General features: G+C 42.2%; 1 protein-coding gene across 1 annotated transcript; it reads right to left on the bottom strand.

Moving 5' to 3' along the window:
• Positions 1 to 21,715, bottom strand: ETNPPL (ethanolamine-phosphate phospho-lyase). Its single transcript, XM_036343587.1, has 13 exons — positions 21,501 to 21,715; positions 18,720 to 18,838; positions 18,295 to 18,454; positions 14,555 to 14,629; positions 8,563 to 8,653; positions 7,580 to 7,696; positions 6,313 to 6,395; positions 5,233 to 5,458; positions 4,190 to 4,344; positions 3,475 to 3,564; positions 3,139 to 3,269; positions 1,852 to 1,922; positions 1 to 566 (listed from the first exon to the last, which is right to left on the bottom strand). The coding sequence occupies exons 1-13, from the start codon at positions 21,554 to 21,556 to the stop codon at positions 438 to 440; spliced, it is 1,503 nt and encodes a 500-aa protein (XP_036199480.1). The 5' UTR covers positions 21,557 to 21,715; the 3' UTR covers positions 1 to 437.
• Positions 21,716 to 23,371: the final 1,656 nt, after the last annotated feature.

Here is a 23,371-nt window from a genome sequence, read left to right as displayed (position 1 = left end):
TTTGGTTTACATCATCTTTTATTTAATTATAGTCCATAAATATATACCAAAGGAATCATTATAGAATTCATATTTTAAGGCACGAAGTCTCCAAAGTTAAGGAACCTATTGTACGTTGCCCTCTCATTTCAAACATTAAAACATCAGAAGTAAAACTGCCAACAAAACATTCAACTTAAACCTTAAATTTAGTGGAATAAATTAAGTATATTCAGGAGGTTCAAGTAAGGAATCCACAGGCCGGAGGCTGAACTAATAATCTTGACATGGTTTGGTCATCATTTGGTTTATTCTCTCTACTCATTTACCTTTTTTTATTGACCAATCTATATGGAATGCAAATTTTACTTTTCGAGAGTACAGAGAGCTGTTAAGAAGACACTTCCATTCGCTCTCCGTAACTCAGGACGTTTATCTTGCTTTGAAACACAAATCTTTCATGTCTTGAGCCTCTTGCTGAGCGGTGACTGCTTCTCTGCGCACAACCCATTTCTCTTCTGGCTGGGATTTTCTTTCTGCTCCGGGGCCCCTGCACTGAGCACTTCCACGTGGGCTTCCTTAGGCTTCTGCAAGACAGGCGTGCAAAGTGCAGTGGCACCCACCTCCAACCAGCCCAGCCTCCCAAAGGCTGACCCAGAGGCCGACAGGCAAACACAACCCACAGGCTTCTGCAAGACAGGCGTGCAAAGTGCAGTGGCACCCACCTCCAACCAGCCCAGCCTCCCACAGGCTGACCCACAGGCCGACAGGCAAACACAACCCGCAGAACACAACACAACACAACACAACACAACGCAACACAACACAACACAAAACACATCACAACACATAGCATAACACGGGTTGTTCCTCCCTCCCCCTGGTAAGTATCTTCCATAGACATTTGAAATGGGATGTCAACATAAAATCTGGGATTCCAAGCCAACATTTCAGAAACGTGTGTGAACTTTGCTAGCTCCAAAGTAGGATTTCCCCTGGTGAACGCCTTACGGAAGCTCCTTTTCAATGCTTGCTGAGCACTTACACCTGCGCTCTGTCCTAGGCAGATTAGCTACTCTCAGACCCCAGGTAATCATTGATTTCTAGAGTTAGTTTGTGCTGTACCGAGAGGCAGAAGCAGGTCTTATTAGCAAATCATTTGCTCTCAAACGGCCTAATGCTTTTCACTGAGGAAAAGGACTTTGCTGACCACTGGATGTGCAGGCAGGCTCAAGGCACTGATGGTTCTTTATTTATAAACAAATTATGCAACAAAGCCTCTCAGGGTTTTGGCCTTACTGTTTCCTGCCCCGGGGGAGCTCTTTCTCCCACCCGGCAGCTCAGGGAGGGAATGGAAAAGCCCTCCGCTGGAAGTGCATCCAAGGCAGAACCAGGCCACTGGCTGCCAGGCGGTTCCCAGGCTCCGGAGGCCATTCGAAGTTTCGACTTTAGTTCACTTCTGGACCAAACTCTTGCATGTTGGCGCCACGCTGCTAATGCTTCTGCTGATTTTACAGAGTGGTGTGTGGGAATCTGAGGCAGCGTCAGGCGGTCTTCAGAGCAAACAAGAAGGCGTTTAGGATGAGAAATCATCTCTATAAAATCTGAAGGCCCTCTTTATGCCCCTGAGAGGTTTCGGTGGTTGTTATGGGAATGATCCTAGCGGGATGGTTCTGTGGTTTATTCCTTTCAAGCGGCCTGACACACACTTGAAATTCGGTTGTGTACTCAAAACTGCAATAAGCCCACCCTAGCAAAGGTGGGTTTTATTCTATAGGTCATTGTACAATTTTTTAAAAAGTTGCATCCCTTTTTCATAAATTCCTAAAGTTTTCCACTTTCCCCCTAAAAAATAAAGTAGCTGATTCTTACCTTTGTTCTGCCTGGTGTATTCTCAGAGATCGTCACACCCTCAGAGTTGGTTCCAATGGCTTCTTCTAAAACTACATTAAGGAGGGCACAGTGGAGGAGACAGAACATAAAAAATCTCAAAAACCCTTTTTGGCATCTATAGGAATACTCTTAAGAATAGAGAGATAAGTTGTTAAAAGACTGTGTCACTAAGCAAATGGCTGCTTTTAAGCTTTTGTAGTGTTTCATTAGTATCATTTACAAGTGGCATGTGAGCCTGTGTTAGCTATGCCTCAGCCACTTTATTCAAAAGAAATTCTTCAGCTCATCATTGATAATGCTTCAGCTCCGAGATGAATTTTAAGTAACAGTGATGGGCTTGCCCCAACCTCTACTCTTTCTATTGCCTGGCCCTTCAAGGGACCAGCGGACAGCAGTTGTGTGAGGACAGCTTGCCAGGTTTGGGTGTCAGCATACTCTTGGTCCAAAGGCAGTGACTTATTACAAAGAACTTGGGCTGACCCTCAAGCTGCCAGACATTATCTACCTGTCTGCTACATCGATTCCTGGCTTCTCAGCCTTGTCTCACCCCTGAAAGACTGAGAAGGGAGCAGAGAAGTTGAATCTTAAAAATACAACTAAAGCAACAACAAAAATGCTAACATTTGACAGGGCTTTATGTTTTCCAACATGGCTTCATATTGTTGGCTTACTTTCTAATCTCAATTTATGCTCATGAGAGAAAAATAAATTAACCTAATTCTATAATATAGGTAAACAAAAGATAAATTCCTATGATAGGCTATAATTATAAATGACAAACAAAAGCCCTCAAAAATTATATTGCAATAAGTGAAATACACACAATCAAGTGATTCAGCATAGAACAAATACTTGTTAACCTGTAGTTTATAATTTGCGTTAAGACTGTTTTACATATTTTCACAGTGCAATGTTGACATAGTATACACTGCAGCATTTGCGGTGCATGGCACAATGTAGACTTGCAATTTTTTTTTAAAAAAGGGAAAATAAATGATAAAAGTTAAACTGCACTGTTGCAGTAAAAGCTTAGGTTTGGAGTTGTGTGAGGGCAAACAGAAACTTGATTTAACGAAGAGCTCATGATGCAGTCATTTTTCAGCTATCTTTTCCTAGCTCTATAAATATGAAGTGAACATTCATTTCTGCCTCCTTCACTTGCTTCATGAGTAACAAGATGCAGTCATGTATGACCAGGCCGGGGTTAGGGGTGGAGAGCATGGCGTGTAGGGGGGAAGGAGGAATCTTAAAAATCTGGGAACACACCTGTTAGAATCCCATCGAGTTGGTCCACCAGAAACTTGGCATCTTCTTCAGAGAAGCACATCGGTGGCTTTATTTTAAGCACATTTCTATGAGGCCCATCGGCGCTGAGCAGCACTCGCTTTTCTTTCATCCTAAGCGGGATGCAGGAAACACGGGTGAGTGCGCGCAGATGACGGTAAGGTTCTCTAAGAATAATATTCTGCACGCGAGAAGCCCACACTTATAAGTTGTATGTCTTAAACTTTCCTTATTTGGAGGGTGGGAGGAAGTGAAAGAAGCTTTCAAGAGGGTGGGCACCCCAGAACCCAGACACCAAGCAGCTGGGAGTGCATTTACTTGTAGATAACGTGCTGCGCTTCGGCTGTGGCGGGGGTCCTTCGCTGATGGTCCTTCACTAAGTCGATTCCGATGAAAAGGCCAACACCCCTGAGGGAGGTGAAGAAAGAAAACTTGACACACACTCTACCAAAGCCTAAGGTGTCGCAACAAGTTAACACGGTCCCCACACTTCAGTTGACTGTGACTCCCTTTGAGGGTCATTGTAATTGATTCTGACTGATCCAAGACACCAACCCAGTGTCCACGCCTCCTCTCAGTTTCTGAAACAAGTTAGTTTTTGTCACCCAATGCCACCCCTCTCTCACTTATTTGTAAAAGGCTTAAAAACAACCTCTTCAGATCATTTCGTTTCTCAGGACATTAATGATGATGCATGTTTATATCTATGTATGCAAAATCCCAAGTTTTCCCAGGTAGCATTTAAAATAGTTTTGAATAGATCACTTAAAGTTACTTTAAGTTCCTTCTTTTCATCGTTTCAGTGCTGAAATTACCCCAACTTGATCTTTAAAAAGATATAAAAGACATATACCCAAAAGTTAGCAGGAACAATGATATCTGGGTTCTAGATTAAGAATGAGCTTTGTGTTTTCTGTTTTCAGGGTTTTCTAGATTTAATTTTATGTAATTTATTTTAAATTTTATAAGATAGACATAAGCTATTTCATTTGGAAAAGTGAATAACTACATAACAGCGCCATGATAAACACACCTGACATCCCCTATCAAAGTGTGCTTAGCCTTCTGTTTCTTCAGTAACTCAGTAAGATAACCCCCTACTCTTGTGGCATTTCCTTGAAGGTCTTCATTTTCAATTACATCCAGGACAGCCAAAGCAACAGCAGAAGATACTGGATTTCCTCCATACTTCATTCAGAAAAAAAGATAAATGAGAAAACGTAATAGTTAAATTAGCGGTCTTACTTCATCCATGAGAAATGTGTCTCATACATAAGCAAGTAACGATATAATTTCAATAACATTCTCTTGTGATTTCATTTCATAAATTTAGAACGTAGCATGATTCTATTCATTCAGGATTAAAGGGAAATTCATTCCAAATTATATTTTCCATGCTGCAGAAAGGCTATCAGGAAATGTGTTGATTCAACCAAACAAAAAATAGACAATGTGTTGGGAATTAAGGATTTCAGAGTGTGGTTCAGTGAGGGGGATGTGGATTTCTGCCCTTGAATAGTTGTGTGACAACAGCTAAGCAATGACATTTTCTCCAAATAATTTATGTCATTAGATTTGAATCTTACCTTTAGCTATGTCAAATCTATCACCCATAAGGTATAAACTATAGTACTTTTTCCAAGCTTAAGCTTATTACTTTTGGGGGTAAAACCAAGGAAATAAGATTTCCCAGATAAAAATTTAGCATCTCCTAGAAGAGCCATATAACATTTATAGTACTCAATCATCTAAACAGAGATGTTTGGAACTTAAAATATGATACAAAACGAAGAAATAATATCCTCTGCTAGTGAAATATCATAACCTCTTGAGTATAGCAGGACAGCCATCTATTAATGGAATAATTAATAATAACATCTGAGGAAGGGAAAGATTCAGAAGGAAAAATGCAAGCATTATGTCAGATAGAATGAAACCGGGTTATATCAAAGTTTAGCTAGGGTTCTGGGGTGGTTAGCTGGCAATACTGAGCGTTATTTTTCACTATCTAGGCAAGAAGTGTAAGAACAGGCATTATTTAACCTCTCAGCATTAAAGCCAGGCACCAGGATGTACCGTGTTGAAATACTCCATTCCCGAGCTGCAGAAGGCTTCCGCGATTTCTTTGGTTGTGACCACGCATGCTACCGGGTGGCCGTTGCCCATGGGTTTCCCCATTGTGACGATGTCTGGGACAAAGTCCTCGCCATGCATTTGGAAACTCCAGAAATGCTTCCCAACGCGTCCAAAGCCCACCTGAACTTCATCGGCTATGAACACCCCCCCTGCTGCGCGGACATATCTGAAAAGCAAAAGGACAGTCTAATGCCCTCAGGTCGCCGCGAGTCCCCACCTCCGCCCATAAAGGTGCAGATTATTGAGCACTTACAAAAAATGTTGCTAATCGGAAGCCTGGAATCGTTGTTAAAAATATTTCAGTGCTCAGAACCCCGAATGACACCTATGTTGTCACTGGCTTTGAAATATAACCACATAATCCCCAGATTATATCTACTCTATATTTAGATTGGGGTTTGTGGTCAAGTAAACTCTACCACAGTTTTGTTTTTTGTTTTTTTAATCCTTACCTGAGGCTATTTCCCTGTTGTTTTTTAGAGAAAAGGGAGAGGGAAAGACAGAGAAATATCCGTGTGAGAGAAGCACATGGATTGGTTGCCTCCTCCCACCAGGGCCTCGGCGGGGGCGGAGCCTGCAACCGAGGTACCTGCCCTTGACTGGGATCAACCTGGGACCCACTCCAGGCCCATGGTCTATCCACTGAGCCAAACAGGCTAGATTACGGCAATATTTTAAGTGGGAAAATTAACAAGTGAACAAGTAGTCATGTTTATCAGGATTAATCTTCAGTTTTTTGCTAACTGTTAAGGCTTAGGCACGGGCCAAACAGAAAAACTGTCAGGCAAAGGGCTGAGGCAGAGTCCTGGAGGCCCCCTGCCGAACACCCATGTGTAAGCTCTTTATTTGCTGGATCTTGGGAATTTGAAGGAATCCAGGAGTCCTGGGGTGGTAGGCACTCCAAAGTGGCTATGGACTAGCTGGTTTGAAAGTACTTCAATATTTTCACAACCAGTATGGCCCCATAGAGTTGTCATGGTGCCCTCAGTGTGACCAAGAATGCCCATGTCAAGTACATACTCTGCCACTTTCTGGAAGTAGCCTGTTGGAGGGATTACTTGTCCGCCACAACTCTGCATGGATTCAGCAATAAAGGCAGCAATCTACAAAAGAGAAGATGGGGTCTAAGTTCATTAGGCCCTCCTCATACCACCTGAAAAAGAGGACTTCTTGTTGAGCAGGTTTTTTAAAAAAAGGTTGGGAATGGATCTGTGGCAAGTGGCAAATAGGCCATTTAATTAAAAGTAAAAGATGTCTATGGTGAAAAAGCAAGTGATCTGAAGCTTTTGTTTCTGAAATCCTAGGGGATCAATGAAACTACCAGGAGAAATGGAGGAGAGGGAGTTTTCCATTTCTTTATAATTAATTTAAACACTGCTTTCATTAGGATCAATTGAATAAGACTGATGTTCTTTGCTCAGTCTTGATACGAATCTCTTAAAAATGACCCAGGTTCTAACTACATTACTGTGGTGCCTATTCCTCAGCCTGGTGAGATGGGATTGCCTGAGGCTGGAATTTGCACCTAATGAAATGGGAGGATGACTAGGCCACACACAAGTTACTGTGTTATATTTCTAGTCCTTGTCCTGAACAGGCTTAACTCAACAGACTTAGGCAAGTCACAACAGGAACTACAGAGAAAGTGTTCTAGAGACTAAGAAAGGAGTAGAAAATAGATAACACTGAACTAAGAAGAGAAAGCATAGAACTATTGAGATATCAAGTCGAGAGAACCAAGGTAGGGTGAAGACTCAGAAAACAGAAAGTCTTTTTCTTGCGGTTCTGTCTTAGAAGCCAGGCCCAGATTGGAAGAATCTTTTTCTGCCGTGACTGACCCAAGCTCTGTGCCTTTGAGAAAGTTGAATCAGTTCAAGGGAAGCACCAAGGTTCCCTTGTGGGTCTGATGCTCCAGGGACGCCCTGCCTGTCCCATCCTGTCACCCTGTGCTAGCCCTCCTGCTGCTCTGCACTGGGGTAATCTGTCCCTGGCCCATCACCTGCCTTCATCCCCCCTTCCCTGCCCCTTTGGACCACAGCCTGCCTGCCCCTACGAAAGTCAGAGCTAGGCCATCAGCTTTGGGACAGGCACGGTGATTGCATTTCCAGGATAAATAAAAATAGTCTGAGAGGCATGACTATAATAATTCACTTTTTGAAATATGTAACCAGAGAAGGACAGACAGGGAATTGAGATCTAATTCTTTTCTATCTCTCCAATGTATCACAATGACTTAAATCCATTTTTATAAAGATGTTAACATGGTTCCAAAGCTGTAAATACACACCTTCCTTCCATTCTTATGAGCTTCTTCAATGATTTTCTTCACTTCATCTGCATAAGCACTGGTTGGGTCTGCATGGTCTTCTCTGTATTTTCCTCGGTAAGTATCTGGAATTGGTGCCTGAAAACATCAAATGATAGAGTGTCTATTGAGTTGCCTCTTGCACAAAATGAGCTTGTAAAATTTGGCATTTCCCCACAAAAGCATATTGGGAAGGTGACCATGTGGATTTAAGTGACTCTAGGTTCGTTTGTTCTTTCCCCACAGCATTTCTGAATTCGGTGAGTAATGAAATCTTTTTATTGTGAACGGGAGCGTGGATTAGCTCCTAGACCTTTATAAATTATGACTTCACACCTATTCACATAGGGACAAAATTCAAATCAACAGTGTGATTATATTATTGGAAAATTTCAATGAATGGGAACTGTATTAACTATTTTAGATAGAAAATAAACTAACATTTACCATTATATAGCAAACTGAAATCATTCAGAAAACTCAAGTGTCTTAGCACTGCTTCAAGATCTTAAAATTTTGAAAGAAGGTATTGATGATTCTCTTGAGAAAGTCTACTGATCCTTAATTAAGCCAAATGAAATTTACTGTTTGTTGAAACAAGCCAATTTAATTGGTTTATTTTACTTAATAAATCTAGGTAATAATTTAGCATAGAGCAATTTAATTTTGAGACAATCATACACACTTAATTGAACTTTGAATTTCAAGGTGACATCAGTGATAGAAAAACTAATTAAAGACCAAAGGGCAAGAAAAATAAACCGGTAGCTGTGAATAACAGCTATCACTACCACCATACTAATTTGCCCATTGTGGTACTCATCTATGGATTTTAAGCCACATCCTCTCATTAACTGCTTTAGATCTTAGTTTCCTTTTCATTTCAATGAAAGGGGTGGACTGGATTATCACTAGGCATTCTTCCAGTTACTAATATTCTCATTCTTGGATTCTAAAATACTTACCACATGCACAAATTCTTTCTTGAGATCTTTGCCCTTTCTAAATTTATATGGACTGATCTCAATTAAAGATGTTAGGTGACCATGGTAAGCACTGAAAAGAAAAAAAAAAAACCCAGTAAACTAAATTGCTCAAAGAAGATTGTTTATCTAGCATATGAAGAATAATATTACATCTCATCCAGGGAGCATCTCAATATTGGTGTCAGATTTAACAGTATGGGATCTAATTTTTCATGGCAAGACTGGCCATTTAATTTGTCCAATTCTTTTTATTCATGTAATAAAATACATGGAAAGCCAAATATGTAGCCTCATAAAAAAATTCTTTTTAGCCAGAAAAGAACTCAATATTTTAAAATTGTATCTGTTAACTTAGATAGTCCATATGCAAAAATATTATTTTCTATAGCTTCATGAACAACTTCTTAAATGTATTTGATAGTTACATTTCAGTAAATTTAGAAAGGAACACTATATCATGTAATGGGCTATGTTCCTGTTTGGGATGATTTCCAAAGGATGTCCAGTTGCATATATCAGGCAAATACAAGTTGATAAGGAACAGAAGGACTAAGATTGAGAGGTGATCGATTGGCTACGAAATTCCTTCCTTTCACTTAAAATACAGGTGGCTCTGATATTCTCTTTGCTGTTTCTTGCCCAGAGATATAATTGAGAGATCTGCAAAAGGAATTATAAAAGGCCCATGAAAAGATAAAGCAAAGAGGGAGCGCTTTCTTTACCATAGTTTAAACCCCGCTACAGAGCTGTGGTAATACAATTAGCATGGCCTTGGAAAAAGACCAGGGAGACGACTAGGATAGAAGGTGACCTCGGAGATACATCCGCACAGACATGGTCACACTGGGACTCCAGGAGGATTCAATATGAGGAGTAATCATTAAAACAAAAAAGACTATCTTTGTGACCTGGGAGTTGAGAAAGAGATATTAATAAAACTAAGAAAACACAAAGCACAAGATGAAAATTTTATCTATTTGATCAAAATTAAAGATTTCTGTGGAAGAATTCCAATGACAAAGTTGAAAGACATATGATAGATAGGAAAAAACATATCTGAATTGTCTCAAACTAATGCTTCAGATTAATTCCCAATATTAATTTTGCCATATATTAGGAACACTTGGGGAATTTTAAAACAATACTGTTTTCTAGAATCTGCCTCTAGAGATTCTCTATCATCGGTCCAGCATGGAGCCTGACATTGGTATTAAAAAAAGAAAATCCCCAGGTAATTTTAAAACACAGTCAAGATTTAGATCCTCTGATCTAACATATAAGCAACTGCATACCAACATGAAAAGGGTGGAATCCCAATAAAAAAAATGGGCAAAGAATATGAACAGTAATTTTCAGAAGAGAATTCACAAAGGCATAAATATATAAAGAGACACACAAACTCATAATTAGAAAATTGCAAATTGTTTCAAACTTCGGAGTCATTTTTTACCTATTAAACAGGCAAACATCAGAAAAAAAAATTAGAAAGCAGAATAGGTTTTGTTGAAGATATGGAAAAATGGAAAAGTTCATGCATTGTGTAGTGTTGCAACCATTTTTGGAGGTGGATCTGGCAGTATTTAGTAAATCAGCAATGTGTATAGTACCCCTATGGTCTAGCAATCCTGTTTCTGCGCATTTATTCCTAAGAAATTCTTGGAAAGGTCCGTAGGGCACATGTACAAGGATGCCCACTGCAGCGCTGTTTATGGTAGCTGGGGGTAAAGGGCATTCACAGTGTCCATTTCTGGGGGGAACAGTGTGCAACAGTTCTAGCTGCACTGTCCCCTATGACAGCCACACCCACATGCAGCTATTGAGCACTTGGAATGCTGCTAGTCTGAATTGAGATGTGCTGTAAGTGTAAAACACACATTGGATTTTAAAGACAATACCAAGAGAGAGCGAGAGAGAGAATGCTCAATGTCTTTCATAATGATCACCTGTTGAAATGATATGTTGGGTATAATGGCTAATAGAAAATTGTAAATTCCCTATGTGGCTCAAATTATATTTCTATCGGACAGCACTGAATTAGAATAGAGGTACGGCCATCAACATGGAATCTTGAAACAGTGCTGATGGAAAAGAGTCAGAATCAGAAAGAGATCTATAGCAATGTTTGCAAAAGTAAAACAGAAGCACATAAAATAATATACATTTTACAAAAATAAAAGATATACATTAGATGTATGAGAATAGTTGTCTATAAGTGGGAAAGAATGGGAATAAAATAGAACAAAAAAATCAACTATAGTAGCCACCCTGCCCCCAAGATGCCTCAGAACCGAAGAATATGTTACATGGCAAAGGGGACTTTGCAGATGTGATTGAATTAAGGATCATGAGGGAGAGATAACCCCGGAGGGTCCAATGCAATCACAAGTCTTTGTAAGTGAAAGGAGCCAGGAGGATGGTGATCAGAAACATGGGAGGTAATGTGGGGATGCAAGCAGAGGCTGCTGTAATGCAAAGGCTGGCTCTGAAGATGAAGGAAGGGACCATGAGCCAAGGAATGCAGGCAGCCCCTAGAAGCTGCATAAAGCAAGGAACAGATTCTCCCCTACAGCCTCCAGAGCAGTGGTTCTCAACCTTCCTAATGCCACAACCCTTTAATACATACAGTTCCTCATGTTGTGGTGACCCCCAACCATAAAATTATTTTTGTTGCTACGTCATAACTGTAATTTTGCTACTGTTATGAATCGTAATGTAAGTATCTGATATGCAGGATGTATTTTCATTGTTACAAATTGAACATAATTAAAGCATAGTGATTAATCACAAAACAATATGTAATTATATATGTGTTTTCCGATGGTCCTAGGTGACCCCTGTGAAAGGATAGTTTGACCCCCAAAGGGGCCGTGACCCACAGGTTGAGAACCGCTGCTCCAGAGGAAGCCAACCCTGCTGACACCTTGATTTTTGCCCTGTGGGAACCATTTGGACTCTGTCTTACAGAGCTGTAAGAGAATATATTTGTGTTACTTAAGCCACTAAGTTAGTGGTCATCTGTTACAGCAACAACAGAAAACCAATACACCAACCAACACATAGAATGGGAGAGGCCCACAGAGGGCAAGAAATAAGGTGCATGTGCAATTCAACCCTCTGTGTCGAAGTGGGGGATGGAGAGGTAGGAAACAATTTAAAAGAAGAAAAAAATCTCCTTAGTAAAGGTTGAAGCTGTTGGATTGCTTGTTTAAAATGTAATACACTTGGAGCAACTAAGATGGCAGCATAGGTAAACACCGGGAAATTGTCGCCTCACACAACAATTGAAAATTACCGCAAAGGACAGAGCAAACATCATCCAGAACAACAGGAAGGCTGGCTGAGTGTAAATTCTACAACTAGAAGGAAAGAAAAGCACGCTGAGAGCCAGAGGCGCTGCGGAGGTGAAGTGCAGAGGTACGGTGGCGCGCGCGCGAGGAAAGGGGGTAGCACCTGAGGACGCGGCTGACTTTTTGAGTCACAAGCTCCTGACTGCTCTGAACTCCGGTTCCGGGAAGTCTCTGGGGACCCAGTACTCATACGGGGAGAGGCTGGTCTGTCAGGCAGTGAGCGAACTTGAGGGCGGCTTTCCCCTCAGAGGTGCTTGCAGCCGTTACCGGGACACTGAGACGCGCGACTCCGGGCGGAGAATCAGCCATGGCTGCTTTCTCCGCCCTTTGACTCCCTGAGACCCCGCCCCACCCAGGCTGCGGCAGAGGCTTTTGCATGTGAATGTACCTAACTGCAGCCCAGCCAGGCAGACCCTGAACTTCCAAGAGAAGGCCCAAGGCCCCGCGGCAGCTTGCATTGCTTCACAGCTGAGCCTCTTCGTGGCTCCTGCTGTGTGGCCTCAGGCAGAGGCTGAATTAGCACCTCCTTAGATCCAGGAGCCACTGTACCCAGTGGTCAGAGGGGGTCCATCCAGACTGCAACTCCTCAGATCCATAAGGGACCCACTCAGGGAGCAGACTCAGTGAGCACCAAAGCCCCACTGAAGCAAGTCTTGCCCCAGAAGGGTGTCTTCAGCACAGAAGTTCTCCCACTTTAGACACAGCTGATTCTCACAGCCAGTTGGCCTGGAGGTCAATTCCTCCCAGTGATTCTACAACAACCAAGGCACCAAGAGTGCACCAAGAGTGTCCACCCCAGGTAACTGGGGAGGCTGAGCTACTGGGCCCTACAGGACACCTGGCGCACAGGGCCACTCTATCAACACAGGGAAGCTGCCAAAATGCGGAGACAAAGAAACAGGTCACAAATGGCAGAAATGGAGGAAAGCAAACGATTGGATATAGAGTTCAAGGCCACGTTTATAAGGTTTTTCAAGAATTTTATGGAAACCGCAGATAAATTTAATGAATCCCTCAATAAGTATAGTGAGACCATGGAGGACATGAAAAAGGACCAACTAGAAATTAAGCATACACTGACTGAAATAAAGAATAATTTACAGAGATCCAGCAGCAGAAAAGAGGATCCCAAGAATCAAGTCAAAGATTTGAAATACAAAGAAACAAAAAATACCCAACTGAAAAAGAAAAAAGAAAAGAGATTCCAAAAATATGAAGATAGTATAAGGAACCTCTGGGACAACTTCAAGCGTACCAACATCAGAATTATAGGGGTACCAGAAGGAGAGAGAGGGCAAGATATTGAAAACCTTTTTGAAGAAATAATGACAGAAAACTTCCCCTACCTGGTGAAAGAAATGGACTTACAAGTCCAGGAAGCGCAGAGAACCCCAAACAAAAGGAATCCAAGGAGGACCACACCAAGACACATCATAATTAAAATGCCAAGAGCAAAAGACAAAGTGAGAATCTTAAAAGCAGCAAGAGAAAGACAGTCAGTTACCTACTAGGGAGTACCCATACGACTGTCAGCTGATTTCTCAACAGAAACCATGCAGGCCAGAAGAGACTGGCAAGAAATATTCAAAGTGATGAATAGCAAGAACCTGCAACCAAGATTACTTTATCCAGCAAAGCTATCATTCAGAATAGAAGGTCAGATAAAGAGCTTCATGGATAAGAAAAAGCTAAAGGAGTTCATCACCACCAAACTAGCATTATATGAAATGCTGAAAGGTATTCTTTAAGAAGAGGAAGAAGAAAAAGGAACTCTTACCATTTGCCACAGCATGGATGGAACTGGAGAACGGATAAATACCACATGATCTCACTCATTTGTGGAATATAATGAACAACATAAGCTGATGAACAAGGACTGATCCAGAGACGGAGAGGCATTGATTGGACTGTCGGGACTTGGAGGGAAGGTAGGGGAGGGTGGGGGTAAGGGGGAAAGATCAACCAAAGGACTTATATGCAAGCATATAGGCCTAATCAATGGACATGGACAACGGGGGGGGGGGGGGTGAGGGCATGAGCGGGGGTGGGGGGGGTGGGGGGTAGAGGGTAACGTGGGGACAAGGACACATATGTAATATCTTAATCAATAAAAAATATATTAAAAAAAAATAAAATGTAATACACTTACATTTGGGAGGTAAAGTTACATAGTGATCATTAAAAGTCATTAACTTCTACCGGGCTCCTTGTTTTCTTTAGAATTTGCTCTAAATGATTATCTTTTAAATTAATTACAGTGCATAATCACAACAGTGAAGTGAATGCTTGGACTTTTAAGAAACTAATTGTATTTTTATTTTGAAAAAGATTTGTACACGAAGTGGCACAATAAATAGTTAATGTGTGAAAAATAAGCCCAGATTCATGCACGCCCATGAGACCATAAGCACAGCACCCAATAGAGCCTCCAGTTTGTAGGTACTTAGAAGGAAATAAGTCTCCTGCAGGCCTGGACTGGGCTTGATACCCTAATACAAGTAAAAACCACTGTGCCACACACCCAGCCTCCTCTACATGTGTTTATGGTATTAGTATGGGCAGGGTCAATACGGTTTTGTCTCTGAAGGAGCTTCTTGCTTAGAAATCTTGCGTCCAAGACTTACTGGTCAAGAGTGATCACATCTTGGTGGCCCCGGAACTGCCGAGCCAGGCGTAAGGCTAAGTCATTGGCTTCAGATCTATAAGACAACATAGAGGGAACAATGTCAAGTAAACTCTTTTAAAAAATATTTCAAAATTTGAATTAAAAAGTTGTAAGATTCTAATTGCAGTAGTTTTCCTTATCTGCGGGGCATGCGTTCCAAGACTCCCAGCAGATGTACGAAACCGTGGATAGTACCAAATCCCATATATACCATTTTCCTCCTATAAACACATATCTATGAGAGTTTAATTTATAAGTTAGGCACAGTAAGAGATTAACAACAATAACTAACAAGTAGAATAATTATAACAATATACTGTAATGAAAGTTCTGTGAATATGATCTCTCTCTCTCTCTACTGGAACTCACGTTTTAACTCAAAGGAAGCACTTTTCAGCTTCTCTTTGCATATCCGAACTGTCAGCACCACTCTTTGTGCTTTGGGGCCATTATTCAGTAAAATCAGTGCTCCTTGACACCGTGACAGCGCGGGGGAGCACTGAGGGGGCACTAAGTGGCTAGTGGGCGGGGGACGTGTACACTGTGGATACACTGGAAAAAGGAATGAGTCACGTCCCAGGCAGGACAGAGCCAGATGGCACGAGATTTCATCATGTTACTCAGAATGGCCCCTATTTTCAGACGGGTAACTGAAACCGGAGAAAGAGAAATCTTGAATAAGGGGTGGGGAACACTGTATTCAGAAATGTATTAAGAAATAAGTTGAACTCCTCTCTTTCACCTTTGATCTTGCTCTTCCAACAATATCCTTCTAATACAAGTTCCTCAGGTGTCTTCAATAAAGAATGAGACACAGAAGAAGCAGTATAAATGAGGGATATGCTGCCCATTTCACAGGTTAGGGGAGTTCAGCCACATCAGTAGGTGATTAACTTTGAGGACATTCAGAAGCCTGATCTCTCTGGGAGGAATGGGAGTGTGGGGGCCCATTATTCTTGGCCACTAAAGTCTGTTGTACTGGCCTACTATTTAATTAATTTCTTATCTATAAGATGAAGATCATAATTTTTCAACCTGGTTCAGAGAGTCTAGCTATACTACTCAGACACAGGGGAAGAATATAATCAATGTGCAGTGCTGTCTATGACAGACATCTTGGTGTGTGCTTTGCTTGTATTTATTCTCATAATTATTCTAACAGGCTAGTATTGTCATCTCCTTTTTATAAATGAGGAAACAGCCTCAGAGAGCGTAAGTGACCAGAATGAGTTCTCACAGCTAATAAGAAGTAGAGTCAGGTTTCAGACTGAAGCCTGTTTAACTTCAAGATTATTCTGTGTACTATCCCAGGCTCTATTGCCTCCAGTCTTTGGGGAAAGCCTTCTTTTTCTTCTTTTTTAAAAAATATATTTTTTATTTATTTCAGAGAGAAAGGGAAAGGGAGAGAGAGAGAGATAGAAACATCAATGACGATACTGGGGATCAAGCCCACAAACCAGGCATGTCCCCTTGACAGGAATCAAACTTGGGACCTTTTGGTCCACAGGCCAACACTCTATCCATTGAGCCAAACTGGCTAGGGTGGGAACAGCCTTCTTTGAGGACAGTGTTCTCTGGGGCTAATCCCTCTCTGACGGTATAGGATTCTTTGTCAGTAAAAGTCAATTATGATATTTAGTTTATTAAAAGCAAGAATGCTTTATAACAACCTATCTTAATTCCTTTTTATCCAGTTTTTTTTTATTTTTTTATTTATTTTATTTATTTATTTTTAATTTATTGCTTAAAGTATTACAAAGGGTATTACATATGTGTCCATTTTATCCCCCCGCCCTAGACAGTCCCCTAGCCTCCCCTGTCCCCCAGTGTCTTATGTCCATTGGTTATGCTTATATGCATGCATACAAGTCCTTTAGTTGATCTCTTACCCCCCTACCTCCTGCCCCCCAACCCTCCCCGGCCTTCCCGCTGCAGTTTGACAATCTGTTTGAGGCAGCTCTGCCTCTGTATCTATTATTGTTCAAAAGTTTATAATGGTCTCTATTATCCAGTTGTTTTTTTATTAATGTTTTATTGATTTGAGAGAGAGAGAGAGAGGAACAGACAGGGAGAGAGAGAGAGAGGGAGAGAGAGGGAGAGAGAGAGAGAGAGAGAGAGAGAAACATCAATGTGATAGAGAAACATCGATCAGTTGTCTCCTGCATGTGTCCAACTGGTGATTGAACCCAAAACCTGGGCATGCGCCCTGACCAGGAATCAAACTGGCAACCTTTTGGAGCACAGGATGATGCTCAACTAACTGAGACACCCCGCTCAGGGTTAATTATCTTATTTATTTACAAAGAAAAAACAATGATCTTCTGGTTTAAAATTTGCTACTAAAATATCTCATTGAGAAGAGAAAAATGAATTATGGAATCATATAACTAAACATGTACAGAATTTCTAATAGCTAATTTTAACACATATAAATCATTTAAAAATGTAAGTTTATGCTGAATATACAAGTTTCCTCCCAATATAACATTGCATTATGAGCTTTTCACATGTCATTAAGCATGTAATTTCAAAACATACTTTTTTTGTGTGTGTTAATCCTCACCCAAGAATATTTTTTCCCCATTGATTTTTTTAGAGAGAGTGGAAGGGAGGGGAGAGGCAGAGAGAGAGAAACATCAATGTGAGAGAGACACATCAACTGGTTGCCTTGCATACTTGCCCCGATGGGGGCCAGGGATCCAGCCTGCAACCCAGTTACATGCCATTGACCAAAATCAAACCCAACACCCTTCAGTCTGTGGGCTGATGCTCTAACCACTGAACAACATTGGCTAGCTCAAAACACAATTTTAATGTATGCACAATATTCCAGAATAGATATGTAATAATTAGAATTTACAGAATTTGAAAGTTGGAATGTATCTATTCACCTTAATGTTTTCTTCCTTTCCATTGAGTTTGTGTTGTGGAAATATGTTCATGTGTCTAAGAAAACAAAGCAATCACAAATCTTACGAAAGCCCTGGCTAGGTAGCTCAGTTGGTGGGAGCACAGACCTGTACACCGAAAAGGTTGCAGGTGTGGTCCCTGGGTGGGTTGTGTAGGGAAAGCAACCGATCGATGTTTCTCTCTCACACTGATTTTTTTCCTCTCCCTCTCTCCCTTCCTCTCTCTCCAAAGTCAGTAAACATATCATTGGGTGAGGATTTTAAAAAATCTTACAAAAGTAATATCTTGTTCAGTAGAGTTCTTTCTTTGATAAATTTCCTCATTCATGCTTTGAAAGGACTAAGCCCGTGGGTTCTTTAGCTACTTACTCTACTGCTGGAAGAGATGAGTGTCATTTGCCTAGTTAGGTTTTCTCACGTGAGCACCAGACCTGAATATTTTTTGCAATGGATGGCCTAAGTATCAACCCTTCTGGGATACTTAAACGGATGCCTTCCCATCTTTCACCAGGAAAGCCATGGCAATAAAAAGTTGAGTGGCGTGCACATGAACCATCAGACTGTTGTTGTAGGCTGTGCTCAGGAGCCTCGAACAGGATGCCTGGTGTCGTATGTACAACAGGCTCATGGAGGAAAGCACAGGAACCAGACTGGTCAGGTCCCCAGTGTATGGTCATTCAGTAAACGGCAAGAATGTCGGCAAAGCCTTAAAAACCACGAAAAGGGTTGTATGAGAGAGAAAACAAAGAGATGGCTGGGAGTGGGGTGGGTGGGGAGCCTAGAGACATACCCCGAGTTTGTGAAATAGCACACAGAGAGCTTCTCCGGCAGGGTCGCGCAGAGGCGCTTGGCGTACTCCACAATGTTGTCGTGGAGGAATCGAGAATTTGTATTTAGCAGTTCCATCTGCTTCATGGCAGCTTTGACCACTTCTGGGTGACAGTGTCCCACTAAAATGTAGGAGACAAAAGCCAAAGAAAGAAGTTACAGCACTAAATGCCTGGCAAGTGAGGGGGATTCTGAAGCAAGAAAACAAAGCAGGAGTCGAGCTCCTTTCTGTTCCACATGTTGCTGCAACTTTTCTCTGCTGGGACTACTGGCCCCGTTCAGCAAAGGAACTGCAGCTTCTGGAATTCCTGGGGCAAATATTAATGGTGCCACCTCTGCCTTACTCCATGAAGGTACCCTCCAGACACAACCAGGCAGGGCAGTTACCATGGGCGACGTTGTTGATGCAGTCCAGGTACTGTTCCCCTTTCTCGTCAAACATGTACTGCCGCTGGGCTCGCACTATTTTGATGGGGTCCGCAGCAAAGAAGATTTTGCAGGACGGCCTAGAAATAATGAAAGGGAACATTCTGGTCTGCTAGGACTGCTCAGTGTTTTTCCTTCTCAATGAAGGTCATGATAAGTGGAAAATTACAATTACATCAAGAAAAGGGAAAACACAACCTGGGTGACATACTTTTAAAAAAAAATTTCATATCAGCCTGGAGCCTTTTATCTTCATCCCGCATTCGCAACACTGCTCACATCTCTTATTGTTGTATTAAATTTGCCACGATTGGACAATACTATTTAAAGGCACACAGGTCAATTCCCATTGCTCTAGTTACATGAACCAATAACTAATTTTCTTTTGGGAAATTTTGTTCTACCGGGGAAAAAACTCCACCAAACTTTTTTTTTGTTTTTTTAGGCTTATTATGAGTCAGGAACTGGCAGATATTACAAATATTATCTCATTTAACCCTCCCAACAATGATATGAAATAGGGGTTATTATTGCTCTCATTTTTATAGGTGAGGAAACTGGGGCACAGGAAAATGAAGACATTTGATCAAGACTACACAGCTAGTAAGAGAGAAAATCAGAATTTGAAAGTACGTAGACTGTCTTACGCCTAGCCCCAGTTAGTGCTTGCTTTCTCTCTCCCCCCTTCTAACCTAATTTATACGACAAATAAACAGGGCTAAAGGCTATTCTAACCCTTTAATCCACTCTTTTAAGCATAAAAAAATCAACATTTTTTGTTATTTGGGAATGTCTGCAGTATAAATGTTAGCAACATAGCAACAAGACTGGATTTCTGACCTTGGTTCTATGGACCCTTAGAAATGAAAACTGAATATATTATTTTTATTTTGGTGATTTTGCATGCAAAAAACCCCCCAAAACCCCCACACATTAAAGGTAGTCTACAGGCTATTTAAATACCTATATATTAAGTTGACAGGCATCTCTTTAGAAAGTGTTTTCATTATTGCGAATAGGTCATCTGAAGTTTTAACACTGTATGTGATATGAATTTCTTATTGGTTCATGCTCAGCTGTTAGTTTATGCGAAGAGTTAAAATCCAAAGAAAACCGTTGTTATGAATGAGAGCTGGAAACTACAGACTTCACCTTCCCTTGTTATAATGTATTTCCACCTTGCCCTTCAGACTTCGGTAAAGTTCTCCGGTCAGTTCATGGCTAAACACCTTCTTTCACAGAATTTGTTCTGCTCATGTCAGAAATCATTAGGTTTTCATTGGACCTTAACTATATAGGACTGAAAACTAACAGAATGAAGTGGTGATTGGGAAAAGGGAAAGGGGTGACCGGGAAGGAGGAATCTATTTTGCTTGTACAGTGGGGCTAACCGACCTCCGAAATCATTCAGAAACTCCCCGGGGTTGGTATCAGGGGCCTCGGTATGACGAACTGCCTAGCACAGTGGTTCTCAACCTTCCTAATGCCGCGACCCTTTAATACAGTTCCTCATGTTGTGGTGACCCCCAACCATAAAATTATTTTCGTTGCTACTTCATAACTGTAATTTTGCTACTGTTATGAATCGTAATGTAAATATCTGAGATGCAGGATGTATTTTCATTGTTACAAATTGAACATGATTAAAGCATAGTGATTAATCACAAAAACAATATGTAATTATATATGTGTTTTCCGATGGTCTTAGGCGACCCCTGTGAAAGGGTCATTCGACCCCCAAAGGGGTCGCGACCCACAGGTTGAGAACCTCTGGCCTAGCACTTCTCGGAAGAAGAGGGCCGTGATTCTGTTCTTCCTTGGGTCCCCCAGGCCTCTCTCCAGCCAGCCCGCTGGCAGCGCTTGCTAATTACTTGTAATGATCGCGGACCCTTGATTTTACAGGACCCAGGGCTTCGAATAGCCGCAATCATCGGTCGTTTTTGCATGTACCTTAAAAGACAGTCTCAAACAAAAACAACAAAAACAGATCACACTGATTTAATATCATTTGCTCGCTCGTGCGCAGCAGGATGTCATTCCTACTCTTCACAGAAGAGGAAACTTGACAGAGGTCACACAGGTAACAGGACACCCTGCTAGGATCGGAGCCCCGACCACGTTCACCGGTCTATCGCCAAGTGGTTTGCAGCGCGGGCAGCACCAGCGCACTCGGGAGAGGACACCGCAGCTTTGAACTGAACTGTAAGTAGCCACGCACCCTTAGCACGGCCGTTTCAGAGTTCTCTGCTGGCTGGGTTAACCCTCTACCTCTGAACCGAGCGCGCAATGAGAAAAAGCTCACTTTAAACAAGCTGTCAGAATTAGTTTTCACAGTCGTCGTCAGAATAAATATTTCTGAGTTCATAGTTTTGAAAACCTTTCCAGTTGAGTTGGTGGGAGTGGAGGAGAGGTGCGCTTCTTCCTCCCAGGGCCCGTCCCGGGAATGGTGTTCCAGGGCCATCGCCCCTCCCGGGGAACTCCTCCGGCGGCCCGCGCCCCGCGCCCCGCGCCCGGCTCCCAGGGCTGCAGAGCCCGGCTGCGCGGGGAGGCGGGAGGCGCCCGAGCGGGAGGGGGCGCCCTGCACAGGTGCGCGGGCGGCGGGCTCTCACGGGTCTAGCAGCCGCTTTAGCGGAGCTTGGGGCGCGCTCCTGGCTGCCCGCTCCCTGCCAGGCTCGGCTCTCCGTCCCAGCTCTCATGATTTCCCCCTCTCTGCGCCGTCCCTGGGGACCGGGGAGCCCTTACCCGATGTGCTTCCTCCTCAACGCCAAGGTGTCCTGCTTGCTGTACAGCTCGCACATGGTGGCGGGCGGCCGGGCGCTCCCCGGGGTTCTCCTCTCCTGTCTGCGCCCCTCCTCGCAAGTCAGCGCACTGCCTCACTGGCGGGTCTTTCCTCCCGTTCCCCAGCCTTGGGTGTCCTTGCCCTGGGCTTCGGAGGTCAATGATGGCATCAACTAGCTAGGGTCATCTCCTTTTAAATCTTGCCCTGCATTTACCCTTCCCCAAGCCCCACCCCCCTCCGCCTGGTGCCTGCTTGGCAAGTCACCGGGCGATCCACTCATTCGCCACCCATCTCCTCCCGCAGTCTAACTGGCTCCAGTTTCTGCCCTGTTGATTCTCACCTCCCCTCCCCATCCCTGCTTCTTCTTCGGACTCGCCTTTTATTTCCCTAACCTTGCCTTCACCTTTCTTCCTCCCCTGCCTGTGAATTCCCCTCCTTCCTGCGTGTGTGTGTGTGTGTGTGTGTGTGTGTGTGTGTGTGTATCTCATTATTTTCTCCCTTTTTCTTTCGTTTTTCTTTTTTTGTGGGGGAGAGAGAGAGAAACATTGATTTGTTGTTCCTGACCAGGGATCGAACCTTGACCTTGGCTTACCAGGAGGTCACTCTAACCAACTGAGCTACTAGGCCAGGCTCTCATTATTTTCTTGTAAATATTCAAAGACGGGCACTCTTTGGAGATATAAAGACTGAGCAGTTGTCTCCATTCTCGCACTGAGAGTATTCCATTACCACAACCTACCCTAACTCAAGGAAAGTAACAAGTCCGGGTATGGGAGCACCAAAAATAGACAGTGCTCCTCCTTAGAGCCCTAACCCACCCGTCCCTCTTACCTACAACAGACTGGAAGATTCATGATATGAAGACATTCATGATTCTTGTAGAGCTTCATAGCCAAACACAGCTTCTTTAAAAAAAAAAAAAAAAAATCCTCACCTGAGGATATGTTTTTATTGATGATGATGATGATTATTTATATATATATATATGGAGAGAGAGAGAAAGAGAGAGAGAGAGAGAGAGAGAGAGAGAGAGAGAGAGAGAGAGAGAGAGAGAAATAGGAATGTGACAGAGAACAATGGATCAGTTGCCCCAACTGGGAATTGAACCCATAACCTAGGTATGTTCCCTGACTGGGAATTGAACCCGCAACTTTTGGTGTATGCTGCAACCAACTGAGCCACTCAGCCAGGGCAAACACAGTTTCTTCCTTCAGGCATTCATACCACAGCTGAAGATCAAAGATATTATGACACTGTTCCTCACATGACAATGCACCCTTTTCAATATCCTGAATAAAATGACAATGCTTTATAGTAGGGGAAAAAAAAGTAACAAGTTGCATGCCCTAAGGATAAATGACAGACTCAGCCTGGTATTTACTGGGAAAAGCACAGTATTTCAAACATCTGCTTTAACAATAACAGCACTTCTGCTTTTTCTAGTACTATACAGATTGCAAGACATTCACACGATTTATCTGGTTCATTCTGAGAAACAATGCTAAGAGGTATCACTCCATTTAGCATATGGGAAAAGTGAGGTTGTTCCCTGTTCTATGATTAATGGTCAATCTGGTAGTGAAGTTGGAATTCATTTCTAGGTTTCTTGACTTTCCTTAGGTTGATCTTTGCCCACTGATTAAGTTTGAAGTTAAATATGTGCACAGAAGTAACTCTAATTTACTATAACATTAAATTATAAATTATTTTAAGAACTAGAGATAATCTGGTTTAACCACTCTGTTCTATAGATAAAGAACAGTGAGGCAAAGGTAAAGTCTTATTCAAGACCACATAACTACTTAGCCATAGCATTTAGGTCACTTCATTCTTT

The sequence above is a fragment of the Myotis myotis genome, unplaced genomic scaffold, assembly GCF_014108235.1.
Source record: "Myotis myotis isolate mMyoMyo1 unplaced genomic scaffold, mMyoMyo1.p scaffold_m19_p_1, whole genome shotgun sequence".
Lineage (NCBI taxonomy): Eukaryota > Metazoa > Chordata > Mammalia > Chiroptera > Vespertilionidae > Myotis > Myotis myotis.
The sequence above is the reverse complement of the archived record's forward strand: the minus strand, read 5'-3'. Positions and strand labels throughout refer to the sequence as shown.